This window comes from Podarcis gaigeae (genome assembly GCF_964106915.1).
Source record: "Podarcis gaigeae genome assembly, chromosome: 11".
Lineage (NCBI taxonomy): Eukaryota > Metazoa > Chordata > Lepidosauria > Squamata > Lacertidae > Podarcis > Podarcis gaigeae.
The window spans coordinates 6762107-6774745 of record NC_139687.1 but is presented as its reverse complement, the minus strand read 5'-3'; the positions used below and the strand labels follow the sequence as shown (position 1 = coordinate 6774745).

The window sequence follows — 12639 nt, the reverse complement described above, 5'->3', positions numbered from 1 at the left end:
GAGAACTTGGGAGAGCAGCCAGGAAACACCAGCACATAAGCCAAATTCCATCCTTCCTCACCCCGTCAATGCACATGCCACATAATTAGGGGAGGGGCAGGCGTTGGTGGTGAGCTGAGACAGAATCTGAATAGTAGACCGGGTCAGTATTTATGAACCCATTAAAAAACCTGGTCTCTTGTCATCACAATAAACAACTTTCTCCTACCATATCTGAGAATCACATAGTCTAGCACCATGCATGCAAATACTATCTGCTTCAAGGCATGGAATGAAGGCTGGCTTATGCCACTGCTAAATGGATTCAGCTATCACCACTCCAAACTAACTGGGAGCTCTCAGGTGGGCAATTCACCTTCAACAGGGGTTTCTATAGACCTGTTTCTTTTTTCACCGGGGGGGGGAGGGGGTAAGGGAGGGGCAAAGGGGAAAGGGAGCTCCCAGCAAGAAGCCCCTAGCCAGCGCAGACCAGTATCTCTGTAAACCACATCTATCAACCTGTCCCACCGGCTACTAGACTGCTCAGTCGGGGCTTGCTGCAAATTCGAAAGAAGTATATTGTGAGGGCTGATAAGATTCTGCTGCTGGCTGACTGCTGCTTTCCCAGATACTTTCATAATCATCACCTGCTTTATGAAACCATTATCGTGCTGTGGACTTCATAACCGATTTGGAACGAAATATTGAAAAATCGCCTGGGTCTAGTGGTAGAGCATCTACCTTGCACGAGGAGGTCCCAGGTCCTATCTCCAGTTATCTCCAGGTAGGGCTGGAAGAGATTCCTGCCTGAAACCCTGGAGAGCTACTCTCAAGTCAGTGCCCAGCTAGATGGACCAATGAATTGACTCAGCTATATTCTTATCAATGGTTGGATGTGACAACCATGATAGCCTGGTCTCTTTCTTTCTTTCCTTACTTTCTATGTACCATGCAAAATAGTTCTGTGTACAACAGGGTTGGGGGCTGGGCTCAAGAATCCAATTCTGATAGAGCCTTTATGTTCCTCAGACTAGTCCTGAAAGAAAGCAAAGAATGTCAAATACTAAATGCCACTTAAAGTACCTTCAGTTGTGGCTTGATTCTAAGCTTGGGATATTAATATTGACTTCAACTGCAAAAGAAAAAGAAGAAGCCAGGACCCTCTGTCGGTATTGATAAGTGAGAAATATACAGAGCTATGCAGCTTGACCTCCTTGCCCTTCTGCAAATCCCTAGTGCTACAGTAGTCAGCAAGACCTCTTTTAAATGGGGATCAGGTTCCTCTTGAACCTACAATAAGGAGTTTTGCATTAGTGAGCACAGGAGCTTGTTCTCCTTTTTGCCTTCTTCCCCTTAAAGCAGCCATTTGATGTTTGATGTACCTTATGCCACTTACCCCACAAACACACCCCGGTCCCATGCATAGAGCTCCATAAACTATCCATTATCTGATACAGAGTACACCATAAAACACTTACTTTATTATAGGTAAAGGTAAAGGGACCCCTGGACAGTTATGTCCAGTCATAGCCAACTCTGGGGTTGCGGCGCTCATCTGGCTTTATTGGCCGAGGGAGCTGGCGTACAGCTTCTGGGTCATGTGGCCAGCAGGACTAAGCCGCTTCTGGTGAACCAGAGCAGCGCACAGAAACACTAGAGCTGTACCTATTTGGGCTTTCGAACTGCTAGGTCGGCAGGAGCAGGGACCGATCAACGGGAGCTCACCCCGTCACGGGGATTCGAACCGCCGACCTTCTGATCAGCAAGCCCTAGGCTCTGTGGTTTAACCCACAGCGCCACCCGTGTCCCTTACTTTATTATAGTAAGAGTCTATTCTCACAATCAATGAGATCTATTTCTAAACATGTCATCAGTGTGAAAAGACCATTTTTTTTCTGTCCTGAATGACTACTTCCTTCATATTCCACGACCCATATCAAAACTATACACAACTAATTCATTTGCAAAAGTATATCCCATGCTTCTTTATTAATTCCAGGCAGGTTACAGGCATTACGAATTCTGTGAACAATAACAAAACTGCAAGTTGTAAAACAGCTGTACAATCTGCAAGTAAAATTAAAATCAGCTTACAAACTGTAGGACTTGTAACCAAAGACAATGTCACAATTTTTCATAAAATCCCTAAGAACGCTTCCCAGCTTACCATAAGAAGGAGATTATAACTGTGGCACTAGAACAACAACAACAACAACAAAAAGGTTCTAGCCCATCTCACCATCAGTCTAAACATACAACATAGCAAGTAGATGGAAAAAGATTACCTCAAATAATTTAAGAAAGCAGGGAAACACTTGTGGAAGGTGGAAGTTTCTGTGCTCTACAGATCCCAAGCCATTCAGGGGTTAAATTTTTCTAGTAGACACAGCGGATGCAGCAGCCCAGCCAAGGAAAAATAGGTTCCTGGACATAGCCCCACTTCAAGAGGAGTGTGACCTCCTCAATAACACACAGAGCTGCTCCTCCTAAAACTGAGCAATCGCCAGTATCTCTGTATCTTATCTTAATTCAGTTTAAGCTTCCCTCTGTTCTTGCCACTCCATGCTAAAAATTCTGACTGAAACCAAACTTATCATTCCAATAAGATATCAGCAGTGTTTATCTGAATTCATACTGAGCACATCATTTGAGTTTTTCCAAGCCAGAATCTCTTGGAAGAATTTGGTAAAGAGAAGAATCATACTAAAAATTTGAAGTTGTTTTATAGATCATTTTCTTATGTGCTGAAAAGAAGTCATTCTTTGTTACAAGACACTATGCAAGGTTTCCTCGGCAACTCTGATAAATTAATCCATAAATTCCACACAGTCTGATACATCACCTTTTTTTTTCAACCATTACACACTGACTAAAATGGCAGCACCACAATAAAATCCTCTTAAGCAAATAAGAAATCCCAGATAAAATACTGAGGCAAAAAAAATTAGTCATGAAAGGATTCCTGGTTTGTTATCAAAATTGAACAAGTGGGATCTGCAACATAATGTTGCATTGTATACCCACCTGCAAACAGGAGCGCTCCTGTTCAGAGTTCCAGTCAGCCAGTCCTCCTTGAGTGATGAGGAAGGCATCTTCCTCCCCCCTGCCCCTCCAATGTTTTATTTTTCTTTTCCAACTGACACTCAAAGCTCCATGGGTACCAAGTATGTACTCAGTTTTCACTGGTCTGGTGAAACAGGGGTGATGGGAGGAATTGAAATACTTTATTGTCACTTGTACAAGTTGTATACAGTGAGATTACACGAGCACCCCCCCCCCAGCTCTCTTAGTCTTAATTCCCCTCGTTTACTGATGCACACCCACCAAACCTGAAAGTCACTTGCCCTGTTGTTATCTTTTCATTCAGCAGCTTAACAGCCCACGGATAGAAGCTATTCTTTACCCTGTTGGTGCGACTAATCATGCTTCTCTATCTTCTATTTCTTCAAAGGAATTGCCACCTTAATGATATTTCATACTTTTGCAATGCTTGAGGTGCCCTGATGCATGCTAATACCCCTCCCTTGCTGCTCTATGGACACTACCCAAGTCTACTATTAGATGATTTATGCATTTTATACAGTACCCCACAACAGTTGTGTTTGCAGTGCTATCCATATCTAGTATCATAGGGTCTTTGCCCCCCATAATGAGAGCCCATGTTACTGTTTTAGCAGTAACAACTGCACAGATTCTTCTCACTACTTCTGTGGGTGGGAAGCAGTGGCAGACCTTGGGATCTCAAATTCCACCACTGCCATATGCAACTCCAAAATTTGGTGCCCCAGCCTTTCACCCTCCATTCTACATTATAGTTGTGGCCTGTGCTTCCCCCCCCCCCTTAAAGAATGTTTAGGGGTACTCTCATTTTCCTACTCATATTGAAATACTGCCCCTCAATGAGGCCAAACTTAGATTCACAAAATGTTTAGGGGTATGCGTACCCCTGCGTCCCCCCAGAAAAAAGGGACTGGTTGTGGCGCCTCCTGCAACACCCTCAAGGCTCCACACCCAGTGCGACCAGTTCAGTCGCTCTTCCCTAAATCCTCCTCTGTGAGAAGGACCCACACAATTAGCTCTGCACATATTGTTTCTGGTCCTCAGGTGTTTGCCACAAGGCATGAGATCTCTCCACAGGGAAGTGGTTCCCATGGTGATTGTGATAAGCATGACCAGAGTCCAATTTTCAAAGTTTCACAGATTAATACAGTGACTTGTGGCTGAACCAATACAATGTGAAAACTGGTGCAATCAAAATCATTGGATTTCCCCCCCCCCCCCCGGTTGAATAAGGCTATTCTGGGTTAACAATTATCTGAACATTGATGGTGGGCTTCTTTAGCACTAAATCAAGGTTCACAGTGTCTTGACCAGGGGTCAGCAAACTTTTTCAGCAGGGGGCCGCTCCACTGTCCCTCAGACCTTGTGGGGGGCTGGACTATATTTGGGGGGGGGGGAGGAATGAACGAATTCCTATGCCACACTAATAACCCAGAGATGCATTTTAAATAAAAGGGCACATGCTACTCATGTAAAAACACACTGATTCCCAGACCATCCGCAGGCTGGATTTAGAAGGCAATTGGGCCGGATCCGGGCCCTGGGCCTAAGTTTGCCTACCCACAGTTTTGACTCTGCTTTAGGCAGTACTAGTATAGATGTCTTTTGAAAAGATCTGACTCGCACCTTTTTTTCTTGAGCAAGAAGGAAGAGGATCTGCTCAGAAGTACCATGTGAGTAGTCTAAGCTATCACAACAAACAATACAACAATATAACAAAATACAGTGGTACCTTGGGTTAAGTACTTAATTCGTTCCGGAGGTCCGTTCTTAACCTGAAACTGTTCTTAACCTGAAGCACCACTTTAGCTAATGGGGCCTCCAGCTGCCGCTGCGCCACCATTGCACAATGTCTGTTCTCATCCTGAAGCAAAGTTCTTAAACTGAGGTACTCTTTCTGGGTTAGCAGTCTGTAACCTGAAGCGTATGTAACCCGAGGTACCACCGTATTGAACCAATATAGGTTTATTTACAGTTTTCTATGATGAGGGCTGCAACCCCAGAGTCGTCTGCGACTGGACCTAATGGTCAGGGGTACCTTTACCCTTATGCGCCATTAAAACCAAGATGCGCCATTAAAAGTGTTGTGCTCCCTGTCTTCTGAAGCTTAGCTTTTCCCAGTGCAATATTGGGCATCATCAATCCCATGTCAAAAAAGGTTGAAAGGCCAACAGGAGGCCATGGCAACCACAATAGTGAAAATGCAAAAGCTAGAAGACCTCCTCAGGTGTTTCTATTAATCATGTGGTCTGCCCCTAGACAGCACAACATGCACCAGTAACTTGATTTGAGTCTGAAGAGGGCCCCCTTCATCATGTGAAATGTTTTCAATAAGGTAACGGGAAACATGGTCCATCAGGGTTTCTAAACCCATTGGGAACCCTTTGTGAGATTAAGGAGACCCCCTTGCCTGACTTTGCACTGAAAAGAGTTGCCGGCATGCACAGCATCATCAAGGGGGCGGAGCTGGCCCTTCATATTCCTGCAGCCCCCCCCCCCCTTGTATGTTCACTAGGTTGCCTAGATAACCTTGCCCCTGCAAATGTTTTCTACTTACCTTAAGACAGCTTGGCTATTTTAAACAATGAATGAACTGGCCCTTTAAAAGTTACATCACATAGTTTCCCGGGCACATAAAAGTACGAGGATAAAAATGCCTGCATGATTTCCTCCATTGCAAATTTCTCTGGCCTGAAGTATCAGTGTAGATATGACCACAACATGCAGCCTGGTGTCCGTTCTATCTCCATCAAGACATTTATCTGGGTCTGTTCAGATAACACTTACTGGGGACACATTGCAACCTGCTAGAAGTCTCAGGCTCTCGCCCGTGTTTCTGCTGCCTCCTCACGAAGAGGAGAAAACAGCACCTGGTGCGAGTGGTACAAGGTGAGGAGGTGAAGGAGGAAAACAGATTCAACCTCAGAAGAATTTTCTGTAGAAGTTGGCAGTGGCCATTGAATAAAAACAAATGGGGAAAAAGAACGAGGGTGCTTTTATTGTATTACGCAAAGAGCATAATGAGCAAAACATGGAAGAGACCCAAGAAATTAACAGGACAAAGCTTCACAGGAATGCAAACAGCATCTCTCCCTCCCACCCACCCTTTCTGCACAAACTTACAAACCTTGCTAAATAATTTATTATTTAAATTGCACAATGTGCCTCATTTATTAACAGGTCTGAAGTGGTTTACATTACAAGCACATTACAAATTCACGCTGTGGCTTTTAGATATACATAATATACACATACACAATTTGCTTTTTCAATGCTATGGCGAGGAGTTGAATAGCTGCCTGTTTTTTTGTTGGCACATTATATGCATTCTTAAATAGAACAATTAATTTCAAACGTTGGTTGTCTGAAGTAATAGCTTGACAGAAGAACTGCTAATCTTAGCTACAACAATATACAGAAGTCTATAAGGAAATAGTTTGATAGGATAAGCTATTGACATTACCCCGATTTTTGCAACTGAATATTTTAGCACAAGAGAAAATATTAATCAAGAACTCTAAGAAGCCCATTAGACATCTTGTTAATGTTTTAACTCTAGAAATTCCGCTGCGGGGGGTGGGGAGGAATCTACCTTGAAATGCCTCTAGTGCGGATTTTGAATTCTCTGTCTTTAACAAATACCTTACACTTGTTCCTCAGCTGTTAGTAACAACAGCAGCTAAGCAAGGCCTACATTAATTTCCCTACTATAGTGTCTCACTGCAAAGATCAGAATATTTGTGTAGCCAATAACCTGCAACAATCATGTCAGAAGTAGATTATTGCCCATTACGGAGCAATAACCATCGCAAGTGTGTATACGTAGCAGAAGCTTTTCAAGCCCACACCGGGACCCCAAGGAACAGAATCAAACACAATCTCATTATAAGCACAGGCTTATAAGACCATGCCTGTCGTATTCATTAAAAAGATAAGCAAGTTTGTGAATAATCTACTGAGAGAGATTTTTTAAAAAAAGATTCTGCAAAACACTTTAGGCAAAATTCCTTCTTCTCCCTAACTGGTTCAATCAGCCCAGTCCCAAACCACATACATAAAGCCAATGATATTCTCTATTTCTACCCTGTGAGTTCTATGTCAGCTTCTGTGAGGAAACAGTAATTTATCTTAATGTCTGGCAGCCAAAAGAATGTAGCATTTTCACCTAGGTAGGACATCAGAACCTCACATTTACAACTTATTCTGAGCTGATCTTATCCCTCCCACCCACCGAATTACTCCACTGTCCATCCTTCTACCTTCCGGGTGTTGTACCATACCAAAGCATGGGAAGGTTGAAACCGAGCAAGCCCTCCATTTTACAGTGTATCTCCTATTCTACAGAAAAATTCCACTGGCTCCAATAACAAGGCCCTAAAGGCCCCCACAAACCCACAAAAAAAGTTTGCCTCCTAAATTAGCTGAGATTTACCAATCATAGGAAAACACATGCAATAAAATCACTCCCAATATTTTTAAAGAAAAAGAAAATCACAAGTTAGGAACATCATGTTTTTAACATGGGAAAAGAATGCAAAACTCCACCTATTATAATATGCAGCACATATAACAGAAAAAGCTATTATTTAATGCCTGATGAACTAGCACGAGACATACCAGGCTGGAAGCATTCAATTATGTATGTAGTTTGTGTGTAGTTTTGGAAGCCACATATAAAGCGTTGGTTTATTTATGGTGCAGTTGCCACATAAATATTACAAAGAAACCCTAAAATAATTCCCACATTTAATAATGAGTAATAATGAACAACTTTGAGCTGCTCATCCTTTGGTGTCAAGGCCAATTTCAATGCTTTGTATCTTGAATTTGTACAATAAGATCTCCTGGGAAATTAGCCATTCTTCTGTAGATGATAGCAAAATCAAATGGTGGTAACAGGGGTTGGGGGGACAAATACTGCCAACAAACTTCAGAAATGCAAGGAGAAAATGAACCTAACTTGTATGTTTTCAGGGTAATTTCAAATTAAATAGAAATGGTTAAAGAGAATACAAGGCGATAATTTTTTGTGATTGATGGTGTCAGTGAAAGAAGGAGGAGGAGTTTGGATTTGATATCCCGCTTTATCACTACCCTAAGGAGTCTCAACGTGGCTAACATTCTCCTTTTCCCTTCCTCCTCCACAACAAACACTCTGAAAGGATGGGGTACCAAATCAATGTCACCTTTCTTGAGTTGAAGATGAACAAAAAACCATTAAAACAAACTGTCACTATCACCTTCTGAAATATGTGCTTTTATTATTGTCAAAGAAAGAGATACAAAATAAAATAAGCCCTTTGAACAATGTCATAGAAAACAAATCCATCACTTTCTACCAAACCCAGACACTGGGAAATGCTGCAGAAGAACTACAGTGAACTGTATATAGGCAGCCCAGAACAAGGATTTTTACGAAAATGATAATGAAGGTAATGGATTTTTCAGCTAAAAAAAAAAAACTGCAAAGGAAAAACTTTAAAAATGCTTCTTGAACACAACCACGTATCTTGAAATTCTGCAAATAAACAATGCGCTCAATGTGGAAGAGTGAATAAAATGTCTTTAGCAATCTTGTACATCTCTTGATTTACAGTTATCTCTTATTGAAGTATATAGTCTATACTCAGCTACCTATTTCAGAGGGAAAGAAGCCTGGGTTGAAAAATCAGCATTGTGTTCTAAAGGATAAATAAAGTACTTTCCGATTGCCTTTCCAATTAAAATAATCCAGCAGCTCTAATTTTTAAGAGGGACTCAATTTGCTATAGTAATAGTAAGGTTAATACAATGGTGTAATCTAGAATTTCCCAAACTTTTTGAATTTGCCCTCCACCCTGACTGAAACTTACTTTACCTTCTTCACACCCCAAGTCACTAATGCAGCACCAACTCTGTTCTACAAATAAGCTTGTGTGCTAGAGGAGAACATCTCTGATCATATACAAGGAAATATTGTTGAAATAACACAGCAGCCTTTCAAGCTTCTTTCTCTCACTCAATTGGGCAAACAGGAGCTACCCCACAGACCCAGTATTTATCGCTGATGGTCCTCTGCTGCAGGGCATTCAACCCACCCAATTCTTGGTTGGTGGTAGGAGAGATGTGCCCACCTGTCCAGTCACTCATTGGTATAGCATAGCTTCCATGCAAAGTCTCCTATGCCCCCAAAGGGGAGGCCCACACCACAGTTTGGGAACCTAAGAGGTAACCCATCCTAGAGGAAGGAAAAGTAAGGAATTCTTTATTTACACTACTACTGTTACACAATTCTTCATATACTTTATATGGAAGAATATGTAACAGCAAGTGAGGACAAAACACACCATCTATGTCGTTAAGGAGACATGAAAACGGGCAAAGTCTATGAAGAGAAAATAAATCTCATCTGCTTTTCTTGTCTCTGAACAGAAATGATACAAACAAACAGTGTTTTGGTTTTTGCCTACTACACACAGCTAGCCTATATGCCCTTGTTCCCTCTTATTTTTAGAACACTAACAGCTTGTGAAAACCCAATAATAAGGAGGAATGTTCAAGTTCTCCTGCCTCTCTCCGCAGCAAAATCTGACAGCAGGTTTGTAACAGAATACTAGCCTTGTACTAAAATGAACACCAATCCATGTCCTTTATTGCTTTATCATCTAGTTTATTCCCAGCAAATTGGGCTGTGGGCAATTAAGATTTATAAGCTAAATGCTTTCCAAATTATATCTCAGGGAAAGTCAAATCTAAATTAGATCAGCCGAGGCTTTTAGGCTTCCAGTGAGTTGCCTTTTGAGCAAGTGCATTGCTATACAGAGACCATCTCGTCTTACACAGCCTTTACAAAAGGTCTCAGACAGTTTCCTTAATGCAGAATCTCTTTAGGAACAGCCCATTTGCCTACGGCTAGGGTGCCTTTTTCCAACACACAGGAATGGAGTGAAATGTTTTGGTAGTGCAGAAAGATTTTCTGAAAGAGATGCCAAAAAGAGGTTAAAAAAAACCATTATCATGCTCAGATGAGCGGCTCACAACGCAAGGGTGTCCATCCTTCTCATGCCTATTAGCTACAACAGACTGTCGCTGGCTCTGCACCGAGGCAAACATAGTGGTTGGTCTTTATGTGACTCCATTCTCTAAGGGTGGGCAGAAGCGATCTACTGGCATACGGTCACAGCACCAGAATGGTGACTATACAAAACTTGTGGCAGATAAAATTAGATATGCCTAGTCCGAATTGAACAATTTATAGGCTTGTTGCTATGAGATCTTGTGTGTGTTGTTAAAAGAGAGGGAAGAATCATGAGCCTTTAATGTGATGAATGCTTTAAAAAAAAGACACACCAAAAGAATAGGTCCGAATGGCCATTTGGCATATAAAAGCGGGTGTTATTGGAAATAAAAAATAGGAAGCTACCTGTCTGCGTATGAGAAATCTGAAAGGATTGCCTTATTTAGTTTGCGCACACGCCAGATACACGCGTGTGTATGTAAGCCTGTACCTTATCTATGTGATATGGTGATACTGATAGGATATTGGGAAACGGTTTATCCATCGAGAGAGGCGTCGGAGCCTCCCCGCTCGCTCCCGCCGCCCCCCGGCCGCCCCGAACCACTCACATGTCGGTGACTTTCTCGGGCGCGCTCCTCTTGCCGAGCACCGGGAAGGACGTGAGGTTCCCGGCGGGCTCCAGGCACCAGATCTGCTCGGCGCTGCACGTGCACGACGCGGGGCAAGCCGAGGCCACCAGCCCCCGCCAGGCGCCCAGCACCAGCCAGCACAAGCTCCAGAAGCGGGTGGCCCCCGGCCGCGGGGAGCCGTGCAGCTGCTGCTGCCGCCGCCAGCACCACGTCCTGGGCCAGGCCCCCATGCCGGCGCCGAGGAAGAAGAAGCTGCTGCGGGCGCTGCTGCTGGCCTCGTGCTCGCCCTCCCGCCCGCGAAACGCAATCAATCCAGCGCGGCGAGGGCCAGCCAGTCACTCGGGCATCGTCGAGGCTCCCGAGCGCCGACCAGTCGCCTCAGCGGCCGCCTTCTTGCCTCGCCCCTAGGCGGCGACGGCGCCTCCTGCGCTCCGGCGGCCGGGGAGGAGAAGTCCTGTGAGGCGGCGCGGGAGAGGCGAGAGGAGACCGGCCGAGGCTGAGAGGGAGAGAGGGAGAGAGAAGGGTCAGCCGGGCAAAGGCGCGCGAGGGCTCGCCTGCCCCCCCCCCCCGCGCGCGCCCCCTCCCGCTTCCCGCCCTGCGCGCGCGTTGCCCCGTGAACAACAAGCAGGGCGCCGCATCCCCAGCGCGCTCTTCTCCTCAGCCAGGTGCCCGCCGCGCTCCTACCTAGGAGCCCCGGGGGGAGCTGCCACTGCCACTGCCTGGTCAGCCGCCCTCCTGTGGGCCAACACCGCAGGGAGGGAGGGAGGGAGGGAGCGGGCTGCGTGTGGGGGTTTGCGGTGGGGGGAGAAGGCGCTTCGCTGCCCCAGGCGCCGCTGCCGCCGTCTCCCTCCTCCTTCCCTGGCCGCTGCGAAGAGCGGCTCCAGCCTCCTGCTCCAGCCCCAAAGCTCGGGGGCTGCCACCGGCCAAGTGACGTGAGGCTGACGCAAGGAGGGGTAGAAACTCCTTGACCAAAAAAGAAAAAAAGGGGGGGGGGAATGAGCCCAGCCTCAAATCCAAAATAAAAACGGGGAGGGAGGGAGCGAGGCGGGGGCTGCTTCGCAGGAGAGAAGAGCCCATTAGTCAGGCGGGGATCTGGCCGCGCGCGCGCATCCGGGGCGGCAGCGGGAGGGCGCGCCGCCCTCCGCAAAAACACCTTTCCCCGTGTCTGGCGTGTGGGGGGGGGGGCCTTGTGGTTGTGGTTGTTGTTGTTGTTGTTGACAACCCTCCAGCCTCCCTCCGCTGTGCAAATCGCAGCAGCACTCGTCGCCCCCCCTTTCCCTGCCCGCTCCCCCCCCCCAAGAAAGAAAGACGCAAAGACGTGATCGGAATCGAAAGCCAGGCAGGGGGGGACTGGCTCGAAAAGGATCTCGAGGATCGGCGTGAGAGAGAGGAAGGAGGACCGGGAAGGGGGGGACCCCGGTGGGCGTCTTGTCGCCCCTCTCGGCGCCCAGGTAGCCCACATGGCGGAGGCGGCGAGGGATTCGCCGGGGGGGGCTTCCACCCACCCACCAACCCGCGCGCCCCCTCGCCGCTGCTCCCTGCAGCAATTTTGGCCACCTTATCCAGGTTAAGGCGATGGGCTGTTCTTTTCGAGATCGCCTCGCCGGAGACGTAGGATTGGGACCCGCGAAGAGGCCCGCTTCTCCCCCCCCCCCCCAGATCCCCGCAGGCCAGGCCGAGAGGCGCCTCCCGCTGTCACGTGTACGCAGGGAGCAGACACGCGCGTAGGAACGGGGCAGGGAACGCAGGAAAACGGGATTCTCCTTGATGCTGGGATAATGGAACGCGGCCGTTTTTTAACACCCGGGCGCGCGCGAGAGAGAGCGCGATGGATGAGGGACGTGGAAAGCGCTGGGCGGTGGAATCTGCCTTTCCCCGCAGGTCGGCTCCCTCCCGCGTCCGCCATCCCTTCTCCGCAGTCATCTCGAAAAAAGGGACCAGCGAAATCCACCGCAGTGCCATCGGCGCCACCGG

General features: G+C 46.4%; 1 protein-coding gene across 9 annotated transcripts in view; it reads right to left on the bottom strand.

Annotated features, from left to right (window-relative positions):
- Window positions 1-11617, bottom strand: part of NTRK2 (neurotrophic receptor tyrosine kinase 2) — a 188204-nt gene extending 176587 nt beyond the window's left edge. For 8 of the 9 annotated variants that reach the window (XM_083701950.1, XM_083701956.1, XM_083701957.1 and 5 more), the window contains exon 1: window positions 10645-11173. In XM_083701950.1, coding sequence (XP_083558076.1) covers window positions 10645-10895 — 251 coding nt within the window. In that variant the 5' untranslated portion in view covers window positions 10896-11173. Of the gene's footprint in view, window positions 1-10644; window positions 11174-11349 lie in introns of those variants that run through there. The other variant, XM_083701958.1, reaches the window with a different exon arrangement.
- Window positions 11618-12639: the final 1022 nt, after the last annotated feature.